The following is a 26,560-nucleotide window of genomic DNA, read 5'->3' as shown; positions in this document are numbered from 1 at the left end:
GTATATTCTATCCATCTATAGCACATGGGCTATTTTAAAATGTTATAAAATATTAAAAACATTGTTTAAATGTAGCACATATGAACAAAAAACATTAAAATGTGTGCAGCGAGATTAGGGGAGCGCACATAGCAAGTGAAAGTGCGCGCGTGCGTTCAAACTTTACTTGCTACAGGGCAAAGTTTAGTAGCAAACTTGTCATTTTTGGTATAAAATGAAAGGAAATTTTATACTCTACAACTTTCGTTCGAATAATTTTCCAATATTATAATTCGAAACGAAAATACAGTGCCAAAAAGAAAAAAAGGATATTTTTTTTTCATTTTGTCTTAAAATTACTCAAAAACCATTGGGAATAATTAAAACATGAAGAGGACCAAATTTATAGAGAGTAATGTTGGCACTGAAATTGAAAAAATAAAGTTCAGATATGTCCACTAGTTTCAGAGATATTGACTTTCTCCTAAAACACTACATATTGAATGTTCATGGGGCGTAGGGGGGAAGCTACGGGAGGAGGGGTTGGGACTTTTGGGAAAATACATATCTTATAATGGTCTAACAATGCACAAAAATTCAGCTTTCCCCTAATTATTTCCGACAAAAATCCTTCGTTTTCTGGGCTAATGGAAATGATAACCAACTCCGTCTCCTAGCCTCCCTAGCACCGTCCATACAAGTATGTCTGTTTCTTTTCCAGGAGGAAATATCAATACCAATTAGTTCTATTTCTGTTACTAAATACTGTAGAGATCAAATTATTTTTCATTACAGTGGAAAGGAGAGAGGTTTCACAGAAATAATAGCAAGGGGTAGAACCACTTGATTGATGATTGATTGATTGATTGATTTGTTGCTTTAAGTCCACTTTATGCACAGTAAGGCTAATCGGGATTGGACCTACAATTTAATGTGGGATCCGAACCACTTTTGCCTCCACCGGGTATCGAGCCCGGGACCCCTTGATTACAAGACGACGACGCTACCACTGCGCTATCGGGGAGGCCCCTAGAACCACTTGAATTTGTATCAATGGCACTAAGCTTCCTCGCATGAAAGAGACAAGTTTTCTTGCTACTTTAAGTCCTCGGGAAAGGCATATGTCTACCCTTTTTTCCCCATCAAAAACTTTCAGTGGTTTGTCTTTTTCAGTGCTTAATTTCTAAGTGAAGTACATTGCCTCACTAATAATACCGATCGCGCCTTTCTTCGGTGAGATATGGCAATTAAATACTCCACAGGTTAAAAAATATGCTATTAGGGTGGTGTTTGAATGTGTTATGAGGAATAATTCTTCCCTTCTGAACACATACTCCATACCTGTTCTGGTTGCTGATTTTAGCACTATTATTGTTATGTATAATTTTGATGATATTCATTGATATTGATTAGATAGTAGTTACTCGAATCCCAACTCCTCCTTCTTGTAAAAATAATTAATATTCAGAAATGATGACTGTACCACACTTTATAGTTATAATTATATCAGTAATAGTTTGTTCGGATGTGCTTAAAGTAAAAGTATTATCTATAACAGATAGTTGTATATCTCTATTCTTGGACCATACATATTGATACATAACAATATCACAACAAAGAAATCGCAAGATAACACATATCTCGGGTAATACGTACGTATGTATATTTCTGAGTAATTTACACTGTTCAATAACTACTTACATAATAGTAATAATAATAATTAATAATAATATGAAACAGTTATTACTTCAAAACTGCAAACTGAAGTAGGCACCAAGTGAATAGAATAAACAGTTTAAATGTGAAAGCTTCGGCCAAATATATCAGTCAACTTCCACAACAATGGAGAATGATAATATCACGAGTTTTGAAACTACTCCTTATTATCGGCACGAACAAGACGTCAATGAACTTATTGATTACACAAACACAGGCACGAGCTCTATTCTGTCATCTGGAAATTAAAATCGTGTCCACTTGTGTAAGACGGCGCATGCTTTCGTCTGGAAGTCTTCTGTGACTCGGAATCAGGGTGGAAACAATCGATTGTCTTGGTGGCAAATCCATGTGGATCCTTTGTTGCCTGGACTTGGTATCATTGCCCTTACGTCCGTGGGTAAAATACACCAAACACCCTGAAAGGTAATTTCATGCATATTATTGTATTGTATTGTATTGTATTGTATTGAGTATTGTTATTTATATTTGCATATTTAGCTTCACTTTTCTATTTATAGAGATTAATCACGAGGAAAAGGATGAATGATGCGTATCGTACCCAAGGTATTGGATAAGAAGTGACAAGTCTTCTGTCATTCTTAGCATAGCAGGAAATAAGAGAAAGGAATGCGGACTAAGTAATCAGGCAAAGGTTAGGTGATTGACTTGAGAGGCGTATGTGGAATGAGCGTTGGAAGCGTGAGGGAGCGAGGAGTTGACAGTTGGCGAGTGTACGGGATAGAGTAAGGAAGTTGGAGGGACGATTATTGAAGAGTGGTACACGAGGAGAGTGAACTCTGACAGGAAGGTCAGATGTGTGTCAATTACCATTATTGAGAGGACAAGTGTGCAAATAACCTTCATCTAATTGTGAGGCAAGTAATATCCTTTTCTAGACCAATCCATATCGGTTAAGTCATGCATGGAGAGTACAGAAATCTAATTACTGTAAGTGTGAATTCTTTTGCCATTACTTTAAATGTAATCTCTCGCATATATCACATTTAGGCCAAGCGAGTGATAACCATCTGAAAGATGAATAACTACATCACCCAATACAATCTAAAGGTCTCTAGTTCGATTCCAACGCAGTAATAACATTACGTTACGGATGGTTACACAAAAGACAAACACAATGAATCCATTATGGTCTGAACCACTGGCGTGCACAGGATTCTTTTCGTAGCCGGCTGGAATTGTAAAGGTGGATGTTGATGGGGATGGAGTGGAGGGTTATACTATAAAATATTTCGTAATTACCATTTTCAACCTTCGTTTTAAAAGTTGTTAAAAGACAAAAATGGTATAGTCGATAGTCATTTTGAAAGGAGTTTGCATTTACCACTTTTGGTTTTTCCTCGGTTCTTTTTTGTTCATTTAGAATTTTAATTATCTCAAAAATTACGGGAGGGGCTGTAGCTCTATCAGTTTCCTCCTGCGTACGCCAGTGACCTGAACCGAAGACAAAACCTAGAACCTTCAGAGGCGACATCGTGACGACACCTCACCAAAAACACATGGCGCGATTTCAAGAGGTAGTATTTTTGAGCATCCACACTCTCTTAGGGAGGGGGCATCATAATTTTCAAAATACTTTAGTGTTTTAATGTGATGACGTAGAAAAATTGCGTTTTGTTCTGTTTTGAAAATATTAGCTAATTTCGACGTTAGTAGAGCAAAACGATTTTCGCGTGCTCATTCGAAAACCGTGCATTAAACCAAGTAATGCTACCTACAAAAGTTGTTTGAAATTAAGAGACTTATCAAATGTAGATACATTTAGTTTTTCGTGTACTTTTCTTCATGCTGGCTGGTGCTTCCAATTAAGCAATTGATCTGATATTTCCTAACTTCACGGTTTGTTTTGAAAATTGTTTAAAAATAGCCAAAATTACTGAAATCATATTCTAAACAAACTACTCCATAAAATTCGTGTCAAAATATTTCAATCAAAAATAGTCAATATGCTCTATTCGTTTGATTATAGAATGAAGTCATGAAGTTAAAGGTGTCGTGGGAGAAGCGCACGTGATCTGCGCACAGAGAGAAAAAGATCGTGGGTAAAGCGCACATTCAAATGTTCTTTCTTTCCTTGCAGGTGAATACGCAATGGAAGTTATTACCAGTGCCAAGGGTAAACCTTGTCTCTTACTGGACGGACATCAGTATCGTGTTGGCCGTAAGACTGAAAATGTTATCTTCTGGAGATTCATGCTGATGCAGGAAGTTCCGAAGAGGAAACAAACATCTGGCCAGCCGTTTATGTGTCACTAGAAGATAAAAAGAAATCTACATATATGTAGTTGTTTATGGCGCTCAAACATTGTGGTTAGACTCCGCAGCATGTTAAAGCAGACTTTGAGATGGCAGTAATAGAAGCAATAAGAGAAGTGTTTTCTCAAGCATCAGTATCAGGTTGTAATTACCATTTTAATCAATGCCTTTGGCGTCATATACAAAACATAGGTCTAGCCACAACATATAAGGAAATTGAAGATATTAGGAAAATATGTCGTACGTGCGCAGCTTTAGCCTTGTTACCACCTGAAAAAATTGACGAAGCGTCGCTATGCATCATGCAGATCACTTCCCAGAATGAAAAGCTGATGCAGTTTCTTGACTATTTCGTAGATCAATGGCTGGACAATGCTTCTTTGAGGATGGTGGGAATACATAAACCAAATGTTTACTTCCTCATTCAGAAACTGATGGAAGACGCTGAGGAGATGAGCGCCAAAATTATAGCTAAAGACCTAGGCATTCCAGGTCGCAAGAGAAGAAAACAGTATATTGAAACCGACAGGCGTATAAAAACAATTTTAGGCAAATATGTTGAAACTGAAGATTTACGTTGCAAATTTTGATTGAAGATCGTTCTGAAAAGTTGACGAAGCTGTAATAGAAGCTGCTGATAGAAGAACCTTTAAACCACCTTCGTGTATTAATCTACACGTTCTCCAGTCCCAAGTCTGGAAAGAAAAGTGCGAGGGAAGGTTCTTATTGATAATCATACTGTGCGCTAATCCCACTAACACCTGAGATCCTATGCGCAAGTCCCACGAAATCTTACTGTGCGCTGATCTCACGTGCGCTCCTCCCACGTAATCAAGTTAAAAAGGTTATTTTATATGAAATAATGTAAATTCACTACAGTGTCGAAATTCAATGAAAAGTAAACAAATGATAATCATGGCAAAAAATGTTATTGGATATTATTTAAATTGCTACTTTGATAGGTGAAATAATAGTTTGATATTGAACACACCCAGTTTTGTAATTAAATATAATGAATGTTTAACAAGTGGCCCAACGGAAATGAAAGTAAACAATAGATTAGAAACTTCCGTAATTTCCGGTTTTTACCTTCCAAAATGTTTCTTGCTCTTGGGTAATGCTACGAAATTCACAAATTAACTGTAATAATACTTATTTATATTGTGATCATATAGGGCATCTATTCTTTAGACTAAGAAACAAAATTCTATATTTTTTTCAAACCTCTGAAAAACGTTGGTTACAGGCGGCCCTGTATATATTGTATGCTCCAGGCCCCGCATCCACCCAGGCCCTGGATTCAAAACACCTCAAACTTTGATCGCTTATTACATGAAAACCTTAAGAGATATTTACATCGGTTTTTGTGCATTTTAAAGCCTCTCTTACAGTTGTACTGTTACAAGTAGAGACAAGATGTTAGGCAAAATGTATATACTTTATTGTTACAGATGTTATAAAAATGACTTTATATAAGTTGAAGTCAGGGTATTAGGAACTCGTACACAAAAGTTTGAAGAAATATCTTGTTGTCATGTGCAATGAATGACTATTCTTAATGACTGCCAAGGACTATTGTGTGCTGACAGTGATGCTCTAATCAGAATGTCAAGCATGTGTTATTTTCTTTGGATTCGGTTCCATAATATCGACTGTAAATCCACATGTCTACTTAGGTAATTGCCCTAATTAAATAGAGCATGATTTAAGGATGTATTTTATTTGGTAGCACGCATTTAGTGCCTTTCGTCTGTCTATTTTGAATATTTCTTTAGTGTCTAACATTCGGTCACTAGTTATAAGCTATCAAAATTTGGGTTCCGCAACCTTTGAAACATTCTGTAGATATACATGACTATCATTATCTACGTACCAATAGCTATCCATATGAGAAATGGTGCCCAGGAATGTCGAAGTATGTGGAGGAACATTGTTATGTTGAGTGTTAGCCCCAGCGCAGCTGTCCACGGCATGAGTGGCAGCAGGAAAGCATCCTTCCGTGAACGCTGCGGTTGCCTCGCAATGACGACGAGCAGCAAGAATGCCACCAACAGGACGGAACCTCCCATAATTCCCGCGGAGAGGTAAGCGCCGTCACCATAGCAAAGAGCTATCCCCAGCGTCATTAGGCACAACACAAGTCCTCCGACCGCCAGGCTGACTCGGCGACCGGTGGCAGGAGATGGCTCGGTCTGCAAGGCTCCACCGCCTTGAGGGTTTCTTCCCGTGAGAGTGGCCACGCGGAGCTTTTCCTTGTATTCGGCCACGATGGCGTCGATGTCCGTGCTGGTGTCGCTCTCGTATCCGGTGGACTCTTCGCTGGAAGACGAAACTGCATCCTCTTCGGTCTCGGTGGCCAACAGGGGCTCCGAATCTAACTCCAGGGTCACGGAGTCATCGGGCGGTTTATCCTGATCCGTGGTGAGGACGGAAGAGAGCCTGATCGCGGCCGGGAGGCAAGAGAATCCTGTCTTGAGGCACTTCACCGTCATCTGGTTGCGTTCTTCTCTGGACACCCGCAGCCGCTTGTAGCGCACTCCTTCAAACCCGGCCCGCGCCTCGACCTCGTCGCCGGGTTGGTACCGCTCGTTGAGGACCACCACGCTCACCACCGCTTGCACCAGCAGAACGCCGGTGCTCATCAACAGCAGTAGAGACCTCAGCTGGAAAAGTAGTGCCATGGTGGCACCCAGGAGACCGAAGCCCAATATGGCGAGTGCAGGGGTTCCGGTTCGAGGGTGCTCCCTCGTGAGGTTCCTGTAGAGGAGACCGTCCACGGCCATGCAGTGCACCAGGCGGTGGAGAGGATGGGATATTTCGACCAGAGAGAGCGAGAGGCTCATGATTCCAAGGCTAGCCATCACCAGTCGCGCCCAATCGACATCCCGCAGCTCAAACACCTGCACCAGAGGTACTTCTTCGGACAGACTTCTGTGGAAGAAAAAATGGTCTTAAGTACAACATATCCAATATTCTTAAATTTTTATTTGCTTAAGCTTTACATTCGAGACCATTTCAATTCTAAAAACATGATACAATACATATATAGCTGTACAATTGAAAGGTTAGCTGGAAGAAGGGTGAAAACAGAATTTGTAGAAAATTAACGAATACTATCTGAACCCTACATCTTTTGCTGGAATATGACAATGTTAACCCTTCAATTATTTCCTACATAAGTATTTCCTATACTAGTCATAATTTTCAAATATGACTAGCATAGTAAGGATACTAGGATAAGGAATAGCAAATAGGTATAGGCAGACAGAATAGGCCAGTGCTTCGGGGATATGTAGAGAACGAGGTCACAAAGACTTCCAGATGTGTGGGCGATCTTTTCGGAAGGTACACAAATATATCAAACCTCTCTTCCACGTGGTACGTCCTGGACTGCATTTTGCAGACTAACGAGGCTCTGGCGTCTGTACTGAAATCCAGTTTAATCCTTTGGGGGACTTCAGTTGTGTGTTGTCCTTGTGCATTCGCGATTTTAATCCATATCATATTATCCACATTGATTCTCATCTTCGCGGTTAACTAAAAGTGGTAGAAAAGCGAAGTAAAATAAAGCAAATCAATCAAAAATCAATTCATCAAGGATTTCCAGTGAGAACATACGAACGAAAGGAGCAGTAAAGAGGCCATAGAAAAGACGGTGGAGAGCAGGGGCGCCGACTTGTCAAAATTATTGGGGGGGAGCTCTGATCACTGAAATAAATGAATGAATGACTCACTCCCTCCTTTTTTTTAAAAAAAGAAAATTACGTATAGCAGTTTTTAAGCAGCTATTATATTCCTCGTGCAAATGAAATGTAACATGAAAAACGTTTAGAAAATGTTTCAAAGTCTTTTTATATCTTGTCTCCTCATTTTTTTTAGATAACAATTAACATTTTATTGAAATGTAGGCTATGTATTTACATTAAGAGGCCAACCTAACAGTTTTGTGCCGGCCTCGGTAGCCGAGCGTGTTGGGTGGTCGACTCAACTCGCTTTGATCCGGAGGTCTCGGGTTCGAGTCCCGACGAGGGCATGGGTGTGTTTTAACCCTCCGTCATCCGCGCCCTCATTGTAGCACAAATGTCCCGCGTGCGGACATTTTTATTAGCTAAACTAAAAATAAAACGATATAAACTAAAAACATTAGAGGAAATGACACAGAAGTGCACGCTTAGACTCTTGAAGCAAATGCACCAAAATATTATTCCCAAAATACGCGTAATTAAAATTTTGTCATATAATAAAGGAACTAAAAAATGAACTCTTCATTCACAAAATTTTCAACGTAGTTTTCAAAAACGTTCAACATATTTTTCAAAACGAATTGAAATCATACAACTTATATGGGCTTAGAAAGGAACAATTTGTTCCAAAATTCTCAGTCAAGATCTTGATGACTCGCTGAAAAATCAATCAAATTAGTAAAATACAACTCGAAGATACTTACAAAATATTACAATATTTTAAAATCTCAATATGTTTCTTCTTGTTTTACAATATATACGTGAAAAGAGATATACAAACTCAAATAAAACGGAACCAATATTGTCACTTTTCAATACATTTTGACAACTCCCTCATTTTATAAGGGTACTGCAATGGTTTCTGCATACAATTAATTTGCATTCCGAACAACGTACCGTCGTCTCATTTTTCTTATATCCGCCAAATTCATGGCTGGACTGCTATGATTTAAGATAGGAAACGTTCCAGAACGCGGTACTGAGTGCCGCCTAAGGACGACCGGTCACTTTTGAGGCATGTAAACAGCTGAAAAACGCCAGAAGAAAGGTTCGACCCGCCTCTATGTTTTCGTGGGAATAGTGTAGATAAGTTTCCTAGTGCTTTCCAGACCATTCTTGCACTGTTAAGGAGAATAATTCAAAATTTTAGAAAACGCGACACTCAGTGCCGCCGCGCGGGTTACGGACGGTTAATGTCCGCAACAGACTTGTAAAGAAAGGACAGGTGACAGGGGCAAATAACCTTAGTGTTGACGTATCCATAAAAATAACGAATATTTGCAATATTTAACAGTTTTACTTAATTATTTACATAAATGCTAACACAAATCGCAGGAAATTATTTTTTCTTTTCTGTTCTTGCTACAATATTTTACTTCTTAAATTTAATTTTGCAATAATAAAAAAGCACATAGCTTTAGCAATAATGTATTTGATCATAGCAGTTCCCGCTTTCCCAATACAGACCTTTCATAAGCTTTCCTTGCGTACTTTACTGCAAGCCAGTGTTTATTTATTTATTTATTTATTGAGAAAATTCCAGATACAGCACAGATGGCCATTTTACACTGAGATTGTCAACAATGAGAAAGCAATAATAATAATAATAATAATAATAAGCAAAAAAATAAAATAATTAAGAGTAACAAAACAACATAAAAGTGAATAGCAAATTAACAAAAAAATAAGTAAAAGATGGCACTATGTGATATTAATTACAAGCATTTCTTCTGATAGAAGACCGAAAGGCAAACTCGGAGGAAAATATATCAATATTTGAGGGGAGATCATTGTAACTCAAAGACTTTAGAATTATTTTCCCCTTATTCTTTGGACTTGACGAAGAGATTTCGAGGATAACTAAATATCGTATATATCGATATTGCCTGAAAGTCTTCTTTACGACCTCAAATTGTTCAGAATTCACTAAACAACATACTGGTATAATTGTCATATCACCTCGTTATTTTGAAACTCTTTTAGTAAAAATGTTAACAATACTCATAATTATATACTTAGTATATAGTAATGAGTCATGTGTTTTGCTGTCTCCGGTCATAGCCCCCCCCCCCCAAAGTTGATGGTTTAGCGGTCTCAGCAACCCAAAGTTGATGGTCTAGAACATTTGAAATGTGTATTTAAAGTTAAGTTCATGTGGCACAATACAGTTTACAAGAGAAGCAAAATAATACATTAGATCCTCTTAAGCAAAATTATTTGAGGGGCTCTGCCCCAATATCATTAACATTAAAGGGGGCTCGAACCCCCCCCCCCCCAAGCCCCATGGAGTCGGCGCCTATTGTGGAGAGTTTAAGAAGGAAAGGGAATGGTCGGAAATTGTAATTGAAACGGCGAAGGATGATGAGATCTGAAGCTAATATGAACACCAACTTCTACAAAATTAAGTGAAGAAAGTTTATATACAGGGTGATTCATAAGTCTGTGAAACAATTCAGAAATTTACTACAGATAAACGATACAACTGGCAATGGTAATTCTGATGCCGACGACAAGCTCTCCAAGTTTTTTTGTACCCATCTCACAAATGCTCTATGTGTCCACCTTTGCTCATGGGGCAGATACTTAACCGATACTGCATTTCGTCCCATCACGGTAGATCAGTGCCACAGCCGTGGTGATATAGAAGTTCTCTCTTACTGATAAATCACCAAACTGTTGCTAGCGAGACGCCAATTTCAGCACTTGCATGTCTATAGTGCACTTGCTGGTGCTGCTCTTCACTTCGCGCCACATTGCTACTATCGCTGCTACTGCCTGCCCGTTAGCGACAAACCATAGTATTATGCAACCACAAATATAAAAGCCTTCGGCCAGAAGCTTCGCGCATCTTCTCCTCCCTTCGTTCAGCTCGGACAACGGGGAAGTGAAAATATGATGAAATTGATTAAGGGACATTCACGAAGAACACCCGTGCCCAGGCTGGGATTCGAAACCGAGACCCTTGACGACGTAATGAGCTATGCGAATCACTCCACCACGGTCAGCTCACGGACTTATGAATCACGTCTATGTATGTGTAGTCATATGTAACAATTAATAATGTTTGCCAAAATCCTATATGAATAATTTGTGTGCTCTTGTTAATGATAAATAGCAATAAATATTTCAGTATGCGCATGCGCACACGTATAAATTTGCCTCATTGTGCCAGTACACTGGTGTACGCAGAGATTAACTCATGGGGCCACAGCCAACTCCGAAATTTTGAGAAAATCAACATTTTCAAATAAAAGCATTGAAGAACTCTGGAAACATAGTGGTAAAATGATCCTTGATTGCCATCTAAATATACTACGAAATATCTTATTGTGTATACCGTCCCCCTAGAAAGTAGCTATGTACAGTGAAAACAAATTCTGCGTACACCAATGCGCCAGTATATATCATCACAAGTAACATACTTACTTGAAGGGCGCCATCATGGTGAGGACAGTAGATATTCCAAAGTAGGTGAGGAAACAGAAGGAAATGGCGGCTGTGCTCATGCGGGGAATCACCCGACGAGGCTGCTCCTGGAGTTTTCCCGCCGCTGCCACTGAGTAGAATCCCAAGAAACCGCTGCAGCACAGTGCAGCGCCCGTCACCAGCTGAAACAGAAAATAAATTCAAAGTTCAGTGAAAGAATTTATCCAATAAACATTCAACTATAGGCAGTGTTCGAATTGAAGGGAGGAAACCTCTACGTTACTTTCTACTATACATCCTAAGGTGAGGAAGTGGTGATAATTGTAGTCTACTACTAACATGTCAAACTTTGGAATTTTACAAAATTATATTTTTCAAAATAAAAATGGTTTATGGGCTTTTATTGAGTGATTGATTGAAATACAATTTTTGGGTGCGTTATTTCGCACGTCACATTGTACTGGGCCCAGCCCATTGCCGTAACTAAAATCAACATGTGTCCGAGGACTAAAATTTACTTACCCATGTTAAAAGCTGAGGCTGTAAAGCGGCACATAGCATATATAAGGACAAAACACAGGGCAACACATAGCAACAGAGGGTAGTACTGACTGTGATTCAGACGCCAGAGCCTTGTTGGCCTGCAAGAAGCAGTTACCGGGGTGCATTGCGTGAAAGTGAGGGTGACCTTTTGGTGTTTTACATGTCCTTATATTCTATTAAAATATGTACAAATATATATTTGTGTATGTGTGTGTAAACTATATATATTTCCCGTTACCATACAATTTGTTCCATCCCAACACTGGCAACAGCTGCAACTTGCCAAAACTCAGATGAAAGTCCTCAACAACAGGCACGAAAAAGTTGGTAATTACATTGTTTTTCACCTAAAAGTTGCAATTTACGTGTGATACACATTTAATAAATGTGATCGTCCCCTTGCAAACATCTGTCTGTGCTATCACATTTCAGTGCCAAAATAGTTTGCATAATTATATAAGATTATTTGAATATTATTACTTACTCCTGAAAGACCAGAAGGTAAAAACTCGTGCTGTACCCAGTTTTCAGGGTCTGCTTGCAAAGAACCCACAACGAGGAAGAAGAAGACGCTGGCAGCCACACTTACATTTAATCCCACACTAAGAAGAGTTGAGTGCTGAAAGCAGAACAACAACATAAATTATTTCAGTATTGATTTCATTTTTTAAATAAACAGAATTAATAATTATAATGAAAGTATTGTACAAATGCTATTATTTCTATGTCCTAAAAAACAGTTTAAAACAAGCAGGATAGGGATGGTATCCAAACGAAATGAGACGAGACTTTGCAGAGTTGTAAATGTATGTCTCGTTCTCGATCAAGTCTCGATTAATAAACATCTGTCGCTTTCATATCTTGAGCCTCGAAATATACAGCACAAACAACCCATAAACATGTCATTCTACAAACTTTCATAGCACACAGAGATATGAAGTCAAACAGGTTTTCTCAAAAATATTTTGTTCTCAGGTTAACGGTTCGTTCCGATCTTACGAACCCTTGAAAAACAGTATGTGCAGACGTACAGCATTCACCAAAAGTTTCAAGACAGCGGCATTTTACACTAGGCAACCCAACTTACATAAGGCGTAGGTAGGTTGCATATAGAGTTGGGCTTAATTTCAGGGTTACCACATGCACAATAGATATGTGTGAAATACACGAAAATAACAGAAAAAATATTGTTTTGAAAAATGCAAAAAATTCAGTATTATATCGCAAATCATATAATACTGAAAACTTTATGGAAGAAATAGAGTTTCCGTAGTTATTTATTTCAAAGGTGTATGTGTAATATTGGCGTATAATGCTCCTTTATTAATTCAAACACAGCGACGCTTATGTTTACAACTAATGTAGCTAAATGACTTGCTGAATGCAATAGTTCTTTCGTTTAAAGCAAGGCACAATCTTCTACCATTGTCTTCTCACACTGGAAACGAGCATACGAACGCAAATCACCGAATCTTCGATGTATGCAGTCGGCATTCTTTGCTAAGGAAGAGTAAAGTAATTTTGGCTTATATTAGCCTATACGTACCAAAGTCTCGGGCATTAGGTCTCGATTTTTAAAGAGATGTGTTCTCGGTCTCGTCTCGTTAAGTGTGATCTCACTCTCGTCTCGAATTTCGTGAGCCACATATTCAAACAAAAATATACATTCATTTTTAGCTACACACTTCCATTTTTATAGCAAAATTTGCTTATTGACTTTTGAGAGGATCTAGCCTAATTTTGGGTGGACCGTGTCCCAGTCTGGCCTCCTTTTGGCGCTATCCCTCCACTGTAGAAAAAAAAATATACATAGAACACAAAACAACAATAGTAATAGTAGACATTTAATTGTTAACCGAATTAACCAAAATAGAGCACCACTAGAAGAATAAAGCCAGTTTAACATTCGTATGTACGTACGTCCTCACTTGCGGATCGACCTCCAGCTTGAAACTACAATAAGATTTATTTACATCCTCAGTTTGAGAAGGAAGCAAGAGGGGCCTCACACGATTCTTTAAAACGCAGTCTTAAAAATGGGGACTCCACAACATCACTCCTATACTGATATACAGTATTAGGATATGGATTGCATCTTTTAATGAATCCCTTCTCCGTACATTTGTGAAACTTATTCCCCAATACGAACTGGTCAATTAAACTGCATAAACTTCACAACCATATTCAAAATACCAAACTGTAGTGTTCACATTATGCTTATATTTATGTTACACTGGCATTTCTTTGGTCATAAAATACTTATGGTGAGATTTACCTTCAAAGCCATGAGCAGTATTTAGAACTCGCATTTAAAAACAATTACAATACATCATAACAACACTACACAGCAAAGTTTATGTATATCATAGCAAATATACGTGAACGTTCATTGTTCATTTTAAAATATCCCTATGCTACTGTGAAAGTATATCAATATGACAGTAGGAAATTTAATTAGGTAGACTACTTATACATAACGATAATAATAACTATTGTCACATAAGTAGTCCACGTGTCTCAATTTCCAACTTATATATAACGATAAAAATTAGCAGACTGCCGAGCATTGTGGCTGAGTAGTTTGCACAACGCGTTATAACGCCAGGGATCTCGGTTCGAATCACGGCCTGGGCATGGGTGTTCTTTGTGAGTGTCCCTTCATCAATTGCATCTAATCATCACTTATCCTTATCGTCGCGACTAACCAAAAGTGGAAGAAAAGCGACGCTCTTCATTCAATAATAAAATGTTCCCCTTAATCATTTATGTAGTTGTATGTAAAAATAAATAAATAAACAGTCCAACATCTATTGCGTTTCTTCTTATTTTTACCGTCTTCAGTTGGCCAGTGCGCTTCTCAATTCTGATTGGTAGTTGAATGAACTTGAGGAGGTTTTTTAAAGACAGTTTCTAATTTTGTCGGGAACTGAAAAGCTCTCACACGACCTCGAAGTAAAGAACCTAAAGGATTCTCCGGAGTGAGGACGGACATAAGTACTGTAATTAAGAAACTGCGAATATGCTGATCACAAAGCAGCAAAGGTGACTGATCACTTGTAAGCTTAATCTTTTCTTTTTTCTTTTTGCATCACATAGTGAAACTTAGGGATAACAAAATAGTTATTTCCACTTGATTACCTCTAATCCTAACATAAAGAGAAGGGTCGGTACTGCGGCGACCCCAACAGCTAAGAAGTCCGGACGGGTACCAAGTAGGGGAAGTGTTCCGAATTTCTCCTCCACAAAGTCCTTAAGTCGACTCCCCGTGATGTAATCAATTGTGGCGCTCAGGGAGCGGCTGCAGGCTGCTAGGGCGCTCACGTGGCTTAGGACTGTCAGCCACCCGAGGAGGAACGCTGCCAGGGCACCTGCAGACTGATGGGCACAGGAGTACAGGGATCCCGGGTAGCCAGGCTCCCGTGTCACGAATTCAGCATAGCATAAAGCTGAAATAATAATTAAAAACAAGTCGATATTATGCCATTATTTTCCCTCTTAAATTTATTATAACCTTTTAAATATTCAATTTTGAGTTACATCCATTGGAAAGTAATTGTTGAAAGTTCACATCATATGATTAGGACAAAATTTTAAACGTATCTGAAAATTGTGTTTCTTTGTTAATAGGTGGAGAGTACACAATTCGGTGCCATGGAAGTTACTGTGGGGGAGGGGTGAAATTTGAAATGTTGAAATGCTTGGGTCTGAAAAGCTAGTGATTTTTTATTAATTAAGTACGGGTTTGCTTAATATAGCCGAGCCATGGATCTTCCTCTTAGGTTTCAGAAAATTAATGTCGGCTAGTCTTAAATTAGTAAATAATCTTAAGATCTTAATACGTTACGTTTATGTTCTCAGAGGAACGCCAATTGGGAAGCGTCAACATAGATAATAATTAAATCACAATCTTAAATTTTCCATTCAGGTACAGCCAAATCCAACGATAATAATAATAGGTTAAATTGTTCATTACCTTTTTTTTTGTCAGGTTCAAAAATTGATATAAAAACGACAGTGAACAAGAGGGCAACCACCTTCCCAGCATTAATACATACCTTCTATCAAAACAGTATACTGAAGGCAAAAAAGAACGAAAATAGCTCTGATAGCTGTGTACAATTTACTTGCCATTATCATAGCCGCCCAGCGTAGAGTGGGTATCCATCATCTTGCTTATCCTTATTGTTTTATGTAATGAGAGTTTCGAGAATTTAAACAAAATACCGAATAATCTGCCGGCAACCTCTGTAGCAGCATACGTAAAAACGTAGGATGCAAAAGACAAATTAATGAACATAGTCATGGACAATTTGCCGAGCAATACTCGTACATACCACTATTACTGTGCACTTTAGAAAAAAAACACAATACAAGACAAGACTTTACTTTCAATACGAACTACAATAACGTTATACATATATTCCCTAGCCACTTAATTCTTGCAAATAAATCCTTCGTGCGCAGAGATTTTAAAGCTTGTAAGGGGAATTTTACAAGCAAAGGCTGGTTTGTAACGCGATGAAGTCCTGTCAATGTAGAAGAACCACTGCAATATTTTGCGGTATTGATTTTCCCCACCCCTACCATCTTTTGCGACTTATCGGCTTAAGACACATGGCACGTGCAAGAGCTGCCCATGTTCCCTTCCGGTAACAACCTGTTATGGACTTGATGCAGATGTATATCGAAAGGAAGGGAGATTTCACGTCGAAGTGACAACCGATACACGACATGTCGCCTATCCTGGCCTATCACTTGAAAACAAACCTTAAGAAACAAATGGAACCTTTCACACTGGGGCGGAGCTTCATTTTGCTAATGGCGCCTTGGGTAGTTTTTCTATAGCATACACCAATAGGCGTGCTTAAAATTTAGTGTACAGGGGTTGTATCTTCTTTAAGAAACAACATTATACTCTTTGAAAAAAGCACTTTCAAGCCTATGCATCTTCCAAGCAACGAAGGGAGAGGCATTATCTGTTATGTAATTGGCTGTGTCCGTGTTCCGTGACAAACTAGAGGTGTTTAATACTCTTGTGCAACTGAACGAAGACTAACATTGAACGATTGGATATCTTCGTAAGAATATAGAAGTTCATATGCCTCTATCCAATATTTGAAAATAAGCAGCATTGGTCAAACTGTATTGTACCTACGTTACTAGCGTGTGTTTTGCTTCATATAGGTTTGTATAAAGTACCACAACAGGTACTGAGAGTTAGGGGAGGGGGGTTGAAAATGTTAACAGTTTTTGCGTCACTGGTTCATTCTAGAGATCCTTGCAAATAGCCGTTACTCACGTCAAAGAAGGTCAGATACATTCAAAATGAATAAAACTGACTAGTTAAGAAGATTTAGGGACGATTATTTATCATTAATTACTGACGAATTCATTTAATTGCGAAGTTAGATAGTATGATACTTTAAATTGGCGGAACTAGCGGAAGGAACACAGGTACACATGCCCCTTCCAAAAGGGATAACTAAGTACTATAAAAAACATTGAACGAAAATGTTCGAGCAATCTTTTCCCAGATAGTAAGAAAATAAAATAAAGTTTATCACAAATACATTAATCGGGACTATATTTACCAGGCACTTAATAAGTCGACACCGGAAAACGAATCTGGGGCTTGTTGGTAAGGCAATAACGTTAACTTATAGACAAAAAGCGAGAGCATTTCAGGTCAAACATTTCCCATGTTTGTGACAGTTTCAGCTGAGGAAATGAATTCTCAAGCTTATCCCTCCTGTAATCCTTGTTAATACAAATAACGCAGAACTACTACTGTTTCACTAAAATCTACCTATGCTATCACCTTATAATCAAGGGCCAAGGGTTCCTTTCCTGGTGGAGCATTCGGGTTCCAATTTTAAGATTCAGTCCCGATTAGTTAATCTGACTACAAACGAGATAGAACGAGCCGTTCTAATTGTCCTGACGCAAATTGTCGAAATATCTGCACGTTATATTTCCAGTTATATCTTTTCATATGCTTACAGTATATTCTATGCCTATCCCAGAAAGAAAGGTTCTACTGTAGATCCGCCTATGATGCTTTCTCTTCTACTTAACCAAGATACGCAACTGTAAATTTAAGAAACTGCTGTGCAGAGAGAAGAAAATCAAGATTGCGAACCTCTACCTTTAGCAGAAGAGTTTCATGCTTCCCTCTTCCCAAAATTGTTCTTGACACGAATCTTTTACATCGATTCTGCTATTAGCACAAAGGAGGGCATTACTGCAGCACAAAAAAATCTTTCATTGGCTATATGGATCCAAGACAAATTCACTCTCTCGTGCAGGCCGTTCGTGCAGAACTAAGTTTTGGGTCGTTCCTAAATTAGACAGTATATCCTACCTTCGGGTCACGCCAGAACTCTTTTTCACATGTTACAATCTTACCATTTCTAACGAAGTATTGATTTTGTGTCATAAAGACATCGTCGTTCTGTTGTTCTCTTAAAATATTTTTTGCTTCCGAAAAATACAGGCTAACAGGAAAGGTCAAAGGTACGAAACAGTTGGAACAAAGTTGAGGGGTCGCGATTTGTGTGCAGAAACTTCTGCCTGGCTATATAAAATCTATGTATAGGCTAAAATTGGCATCCGGACATTTTAATGAGGAAAGGTAGATGTAGCGATAAATCAAATTGGAATCGAGACTGTCACGGCGGAAAATGGCTGCGATACACATTTCATAGAAAAATGAGGGAGAAATCAATAAACATAAAAACGGCACGTGTGCTACTTGTATGAAACCTGAAGTGGGAAGTCGGAGACGAAGTTTGCCAACCACTTGAAAAGAAGTAGTCTTTGAAAGATCCTTCTTGCCAACTGACTTCACTTTCAAGAGGTTCATCCCACAAAGTAAAATACATGAAGTATCGACTGTATTTGGAAACTGAGTAAGTACTCTGCGAAATCACAAGTTTCGACATCTTTGACTGTGTGAGGAACGGAATTTTGAGGGGGTGGGGGTGTTCGGGACGAGATCGGAACGGAAAATAAAAAAGGGGGAGGGAAATGTTTGTCATTCTGTTCTGGAAATTTTCGGATCGGGTTAAGTTGCGGATACCTCGACGGGAATGAATTACTCGACTCCCACACACTTTCTCCCTGCAGTGATTGTTTTCAAATTTATGGAATTAAAACTGCCATTTCCAAGCAATTTTCGACAGTTTAGTGTATAGCTTGGAGATTTAAGCACTTTCGGACACTGGAAGACGGAAAAGCGTTGCCCCAAAAGTTGTGCAAAGAAAGAAGGAAGTTGTTTTTGATTTCTGTAGCTACTGATAATTTCGGGAACCAGCATGTTGGAGTATCAAATAATGTTTCCAGTATCCTTGGAACGTTAACCTTCACATGGAGATTTTGGGGGAGAAGAGAGTATGATTATGATAACCTGGTCTGAAATACCTTTTATGTGCCACCATTTCTGGGATTCGGACAGAATCGAGACTGCTACATTTCTGCTACACAATGCGTTGGTTAAAATGCATTTTATACTCTAGGTAGCGTGTTTCTCTATGTAAATAGGAGTGGGCTAGTAAGCATGTTGAATCAAATGATCTTTCAAGATGCGAACTTGAAAAAATAATTACATATTTACTTGAAAACATCCAAAGTGTTTGTGAGATTCTATGTAGTTAATAAATCTCTGAGACATGCAGAATTCTGCATGATAGATGAGCAAGTCCATATTCAGACTACAAGGAGAGTGCACCGCTTGGGAAACTGTTTGGAACTTCGTCTAGTGATAGAGTACCCTGTAGGTATTGATATGCCAAGGTACAGTGGGATCCATGAGTATTACCATGAAAATTGTCCATCACCATGTTCGTGCACTTTATTTGACCCAATAAGAGCTTCAAGAATTAAAAGAAAACTCAAAACAAGCTGTCGACAACTTCTGCACCAGCATACACAAAAATCCATAGCTTAAAAACACACAGGATGTAAGAGAAAAACTAATGAAAATAGTTACGGACAATTTGCACGGTAATACTCATAGATCCCACTGTACTAGCACGCACTAGTCAGTCATTTCCGAGAAAAAGCGTTTCAAAGTTTCGAAGTTTCCCATGCGCGCTCATTAGGCGAAAAAATTGTCCGACTGCCAAGTGGCCTGGTCCAGGTGGTAGTGTATCACGTTTGTGACGTGTCCTATCTAAAATTACCATCGCTTTTATGCCACAATGTTTCATAATCTATACAATCTGTGTTTCATAATTATTTTTGTCTCTATAAACATTTCACATGATACAACAGTTTGGTTACATGTTGACTTGATAATTCAGGGAGGAAAACATTTATGGATTTCAAGTTGATTAATGGTTTGGTTTCATCCAGTAAGCTGCTATAATAAAGACCTAAAGAAAAACAAACAAACCAACTTCAAATTATTTTTTTTTTGGCCCGTCGGACCACTTCCAATGACCGATATAGGCTATATTCTTATAGAGCCATAAGGTTTAAATACTGACTGAGCTTCATCCTAAGATTGGCTTGAGGGCGTCGAGTTCATTTTTGTATTGCTTTCTTAGCATTGACATGATTTAACTTTGTATTACCTTGTTCTCCTGCACGAGAAACTGCTAACAAATATAAAGTAAATATTCTATCATAACCAAAACTGAAAAAGCAGCTTTATATTCAGGCTCATTTAGTAATTTGGCTGAATATTTATTTTCCCGGCGATGGAAAGGCAAACGACAATTACTAACATCCGGAATTTGAATATTTAATAATTTAATATATTTAATGATAAAGTGATGAAGTGAGAAACACAAAGAAACGTTCAAGGGATTCGAACTAAAGACTACAGAACAAGGACCTGTTCTCAGTAGATTCTGTAAAGATTTTACTGATATGATCGAATTGTTGGTGTTCCTATTTAAAGAAAAATATCACAGACATAACGACAAATTTGCCTTAAAACATATCACAGCGTGTTATACAAAGTGGTATTTGATGGGGGGATAAGGGGAATTACCCACTCTGGTTACTAATTTTTGGCTCTTGAGGGGAACTATATATATGTATGTAAGTATAAAATTTACATAATATTCCGTTGGTCCATCCAGGAATAGATACTGGAATCCCCCCACTGGATTTTTTCTTCATACATCACACTGTCACTGTATAGTATAATAATACGTACAATGAAGGTGACGGGGATCAAATAATTATTTTTTTCCTACATAAGTAGGAATATTGATAACTAGAATGTGGAATGATATTGTAAAATAGGCACCAAAATTGATGAAAACAACGATTTAAAATAAAAAAATGCACCAAAATAGGCAGTGAACATGAATCTGTTAAAATTTCTTTAGTCGACTGCACATTTTTATTTGATTTTTTGTATTCTTGTGTCGTTATTCTGTTACTTTTTTGCTAATCGCGAGGATCATAAAGTTGTCGAAAGGATAAAAAGAATGCGGGAATATTAAAAAAAAATACAAACAAGGAATTTTTAGGCATAATGCAAAACAGGCACAAAACCTGAAAATAGGCATTCATAGGCACTATGAACTTACTCGAAGGAGGTGGCAATTATCTGGGCACATTTGTCCTAGTTTTAGGAGGGGAAATAACGGAAAATGAATACGCAGTAAGCACACTAAAAAACGGAAATGCTGCGGGAGGGACGGTTTAAGTTCGGAGACCATAAAGGCCGTGAACAAAAACCCACAAATGGCAAAAATAGGCAGGGAAATAACGAACGGGCTATTCCAAAAGGGACTCTTCGCCGAAAAATGGGCGAAGACAATAATCTGACCAATTTACAAAGGGAAAGGGGATAAAGGGAATCCAAACAGCTACAGGTTGGTATCATTGTTGTCGGTAATGAGCAAAGTATACTGCTAAATCCTGTACCGGCGTCTACAAAATTGGTGTGAATTTTTTGATATTATCTCACCCCTGCAAGAAGGATTCAGAAAAAATTTCAAACTATTGATAATATACTTCTGTTACAAACAATAATAGTACAGCAAAATCTGGGGTAAAAGAGAGGGAAATTATGTTGTTGCTATGTAGATTTTGAAAAGTCGTTTGACACAGTGAACAGGAAAATGTTGTGGATCCAGTTATGGGGAGGGGGGTCTGCCAAACTGCAAAGGGCTCTCCAGGACGCCTATGCAAAGGTAGAGTTTTTGTAAAATGTGGGAGGGGAAGTGACGGGATCAAATGAATCGGTACTAGGGGTGAAACAAGGCTGCGTCCTCTCCCTACTTCTATTCATTCTGTTTATTAATTATATTGTAGAAGAACTGTCACAGAAGGACACGCAACCTCCGTCGATCGCGGACAAAAAAAATACCGCTATTATTGTATGCTGACGACCTGATGGTAATTTCTAGCACAATAAAAGGGCTACAGGAAAGGTTAGATGGACTGCACGAGTACTGCGAGAATGGGCTATCTGAGTTAATACGTATTAAGAAAACTAGAGTCATGGTATTTAAAAATGGATACGTATTCGGTAGAGACGAACAATGGGAATATGGGGGGACACAAGTAGATAGGGTAAAACAGTAGTATGAGTACTTGGGTATGGTCATGACAATGTCGGGTAAGTGGACAAGACAGGCTCAGAGAAGCAACGGAAAAGCTATGTACGCGCTGGGTAGAAAATTAAAGTACAAAGTGCCAAGTATACCAACCAGAACACTGGAGGGAGTCTACGAGACTACCGAACCTTTTTAAGTTCTCTGTTGCACCCGTGTTGTTTGTTGCACAATTTTAAACAATTTTGGGGAAAAATTTATACTATTACATAACTGTTAAGAATAAGTAACGCAAGTTCAAAACTCTAGAAAAGTAGATGCAGAATTACAATTACCCGAAAAAAGTAATTAATAATAAATCCGAGCACAATTTAGAAACATTTAGCATAATTTCGAAGTTTAAGCAGCACTTTTTGTTATCGTGAATCCACTCGACGACAGGGAGGGAGAAGAAAATCGAAATTCTTGAAAAATCTGAAGTATCGTTAATGTCATTTTCGTCGATTTTTATAGGTTCACATTTAAATATTTCACAGTTCAAAGTGAGGAGCAAGGGTCCCTTGCCCTACCTTGAGCATAGGCCTGCAGCTAACATTCTAAATGCAAAGGATAGTACAGTCAACGGCAAAGATAATGGTAGGCAAATTGTCCACCATTATTTTCATTACTTTTTTATTGTACGTTCTGTGTTGTTTTAAGGAAGAAACTATGTTGGTTCGAAGCAGGCATTGTTCTGTCATTATTTGAATTCATTGTCATCAAATTGTGTAATATAGACCGAATGAAAATGGTGGTGGACAACTCGTCTACTGTTTCTTTCGCCGTTGGGGTTACAAGCGATACGTGTGAATGTAAACCTTCCTCGGTTTACCATACACTCTTCCTACACTCCGAAAAAGTCACGAGTCGCCACTGAGCAGAGCAATGACCCAAAGGAACGCCAATGGGTAAACAATGATAAAGAAGGAACTATACACCATAGGGCTGGGGTGGATATGGGAAGAAGGATCCGAGGGGAGGGCGGGCGTACAGGAAATGGGGAAAATACGGGACAGATTGGAGGACATCAGCAAACAAAACATTTTGGCAGAATGTGCGGGGAAAGTATATTTAACTTCGGCTCAAATCGGCGGTGGGGATAAAAATTGGGAAGGCAAAAATACGTAGATGTGTGTGGAGCGAGTGACAGGACGGATTTGGCCTGGTTCAGGCTAGGGGTGGCACAATTCAAGCGCGTGAGAGAGGACGGGAGTGTAGAATGTCCAATGTGTAGGGAAGACGACACGAAATTCCACATCTTCCTCCAGTGCAAAGAAACAGCAGAGGCTAGACGGAAATACATGAGGGATATGAACGAATCTAAAATTGAGGGGCTAATGAGGGCCATTACGGGGAGGGAAATGGCGGGAAGGGAGGAAACTTAAACAAGGGACCTGGAAACCTTCCTGCATTACGTCTGGACAAAGAGGGCGAATAAGATGAGACTTCCTTTACGAAAGGGAAGGAAGGGAAAAAGCTCATATGTAGACACAGAACACAAACAAGCTCTACGCGATACTACGAAGTGTTTGGTCATTAAATCACATGGTGCGCTCATAATGGAGTTTTTATCTTTACTCTCATCGTAATGCTGTTTATGTCGCTCTGGATATCGAAACTGCCGAGGCACATACAGCGATCTGCGTTACATAAGGTGTTCTCTGCAACTTTGCTCTTGGAAATTTGTGTTTGTTCAGCTGTTTTGACAATCCCGCGGTTGGAAGCAAAGCACATGACGTTATGAAGATAATATATTATAATCAGCTACTTTTACACGGCAAGTTTTTCTCCCTCCAAGATTTTACTTAAATGGCAGAGTGGCGGTGTCATAGGTAGGTTGATCCCCCAGCAAGTAAGAAAAACCTTGATAAATAAATGCTCGTTTATCCCAAAATATGCATTTTTGTATGGTATTTAGTGGTGTATTATATTGCATGTGACTGCCCTTCGAAAATATTCCCGCACCTTTTCTGCCTATACTCACTGATTTTTCTCAGGCGCAGTCAATGGTTTCAATGTGTCATATATTATTCTGTTATAAAGGGTCTCTCTGCAGTATAATAGTTAAGGTTATTGGATCTTGAACAATGCTTCAGGATTCAAATCCAGGAGCTAAAAAAATATTGAATAACATGGGTACCTGGGGGAAACCCTGGGGGTTAAAGGCGGTCAGGGGCGTGATGCTGATCACATCACCCCACTCACGACCGGATCAAGAAAGTGTGGGGCGTTACCCCCTCACCCCCTGTACGCCTTCATGGCGTGGTGCTATGCACAGGGGCACTTTACCTTACCTTGTATTTTGGTTATTTTACGTCGCGTTTCTTGTTATTTAGGCTAACTGTGACGATGAGGAAGATTGATAAATTGATGAATTAGTTAAATAAGAACAAACATAATACTTATCTTGTCCAGGGTTGGAACAAGAGTGAAACTCTGTGTCCATTCGCGGTTATCCTCCAAACAAAAAAATAATTTCAAAACGAGCTTGGATCTCCCCGACGGTACATTAGTAACTTTTTCGTTCTATAATAATCAAGAGGTTCCGGGTTCTATCCCGGTGGCGGCACATTGCATAGAGGTATGGATCCTACTTTGTACTGTACACTCGTGTTCACATAAAGTGACACACATTATATGGTTGAACAGTTTAAATATGATAAATATGTGCTACTTTATTTAAACAGGAGTGTGCATCTAGTCCTCATGAGCCTATCTGCACATGAAGTGAACTTGTAATAAACTTTGCCAGGAGTATAATACAACAAATACAACTTCCCCGTTTAACGAATGAATTCAGACCCTCGTGATCTTGCAGCTCTATGACACATTGGAAAATAAGAGATCCTCAGTTCAAATCCCGGACTAGTTGATTGCAATTTTATTTTGTTCTATTCATGACATCACGGAAAACCTGAAATAACGAACATAACAAAAAGGATGTTAACACTTTTCAGTGTAGGGACAATTTAGTAGTCTGGATCTTACCTTAGACTGTAGGTCTGGTGACAATTTTTACATGATGTGAACTTTGATTGATTGATATATTTTACTTCTCTTTTCTTCTAATTTTGGCTAATCGCGAAGATGATGGATGAAGAGACAGCAGAACACGAGCCCCACAGAGGGCTATGTCCTGGCGCCAGAGCATCGCTAGTCTGCAAAACGCTGTCTAACGATGTGAACTTCCAAAACAAATAGAGTGAGTGATCGAGAATGAGTGACCTTATCATGCTGTACACCCAACGGCAAAATAAATATTAGGCGAATTGTACATCACTATTTCCATTCAGTTTGTTTTCGACCATGTGATGATCAAGAACTGAAATTAAAATGTCGATAAAAGTAGATGACTACGTCTGCTTCGCATCAACAGAATCCCATTCCATAAAGTAACACAGGATGTGGAATGAAAAAGTATTAAAATAGCGATAGGAAATTTGCCTACTATTATCTTTGCCGTTGACTGTACAATTGTGCGTCTTGGGTTCGAATTCCAGGCAAGGCATGCGGTTTTAGTTTCAGCCAATTCATGAAAAGAATCATCATGCTTCACTGTTGAACTAACGGCACACGACGTGAAACTTGAAGCGATGAATGGAATAGTACAGTGTTTACAGTTTTTGACCATTCATAAAGAGGTAAGGGGGCGTACCTTAGGAGTATCGTCACTTTAACATCGGGAGTACATAGAGTATACATTTCCTGCCTAGGTGTCTCATTAACACTTCAGTGTTCGTAAGGCATCGAAACGGCGCTGAACTAGAGAGCGATCGACTCACCTGACAAGAAAGCAGTTGCTGCTCCGATCACCAGTGCCACGGTAGCCGCGGGGCCCGTCTCGTCGCTCGCAACCTGCCCCGACACCACGAAGACTCCTATGGCCCAAGCATCACCGAGGCCCAAGCCCAGAAGCTCCGTCGAGGAGGGGCCTCGTTGCCCACTTCTCCGTTTGAAGAAGTTAAGTAAGATGTGGCCCATTGAGGCCCACGAACGGCCCCGCCACATAGATCGCGTCATGCCCCTTCGCTGCCTGCACTCGCACTGCAGTCCCCATGACGTCAGACCTGAAATCAATAGCAGCACAGTTACATCGATTGCTACAAGTGACGTCATTCACTGTAGACCTCCGACAAGTTAAAGAGTGTGCAGACATCGGGAATTCGTTAGCGGGGGAATGCCGTACCTGCGCTTTAAGCTTTTTATCTGATGGCTTGGTGCTGGAAAGCTGTCGTCGCATATCAAACGGCGCTGCGATCGAGCAACACATAAAGCACGTGAGCTGTCCGTGAAATTGAATTATGCGCGACCGTCACAATAAGA

General features: G+C 39.1%; 1 protein-coding gene across 1 annotated transcript; it reads right to left on the bottom strand.

Annotated features, from left to right (window-relative positions):
* Nucleotides 1-1,547: 1,547 nt before the first annotated feature.
* LOC145986505 (solute carrier family 7 member 14-like) lies at nt 1,548-26,304 on the bottom strand. Its single transcript, XM_083120586.1, has 6 exons — nt 26,020-26,304; nt 14,823-15,130; nt 12,169-12,303; nt 11,142-11,323; nt 5,846-6,903; nt 1,548-2,114 (listed from the first exon to the last, which is right to left on the bottom strand). Exons 1-6 carry the CDS (start codon nt 26,255-26,257, stop codon nt 1,930-1,932), a joined length of 2,106 nt encoding a protein of 701 aa, XP_082976712.1. The 5' UTR covers nt 26,258-26,304; the 3' UTR covers nt 1,548-1,929.
* Between the last annotated feature and the right edge of the window lie 256 nt (nt 26,305-26,560).

This window comes from Lepisma saccharinum, chromosome 4, assembly GCF_977018435.1.
Source record: "Lepisma saccharinum chromosome 4, izLepSacc3.1, whole genome shotgun sequence".
In the NCBI taxonomy this organism is placed as follows: domain Eukaryota; kingdom Metazoa; phylum Arthropoda; class Insecta; order Zygentoma; family Lepismatidae; genus Lepisma; species Lepisma saccharinum.
Note: the sequence above shows the minus strand (reverse complement) of the source record. Positions and strands in the feature narration are given on the sequence as shown.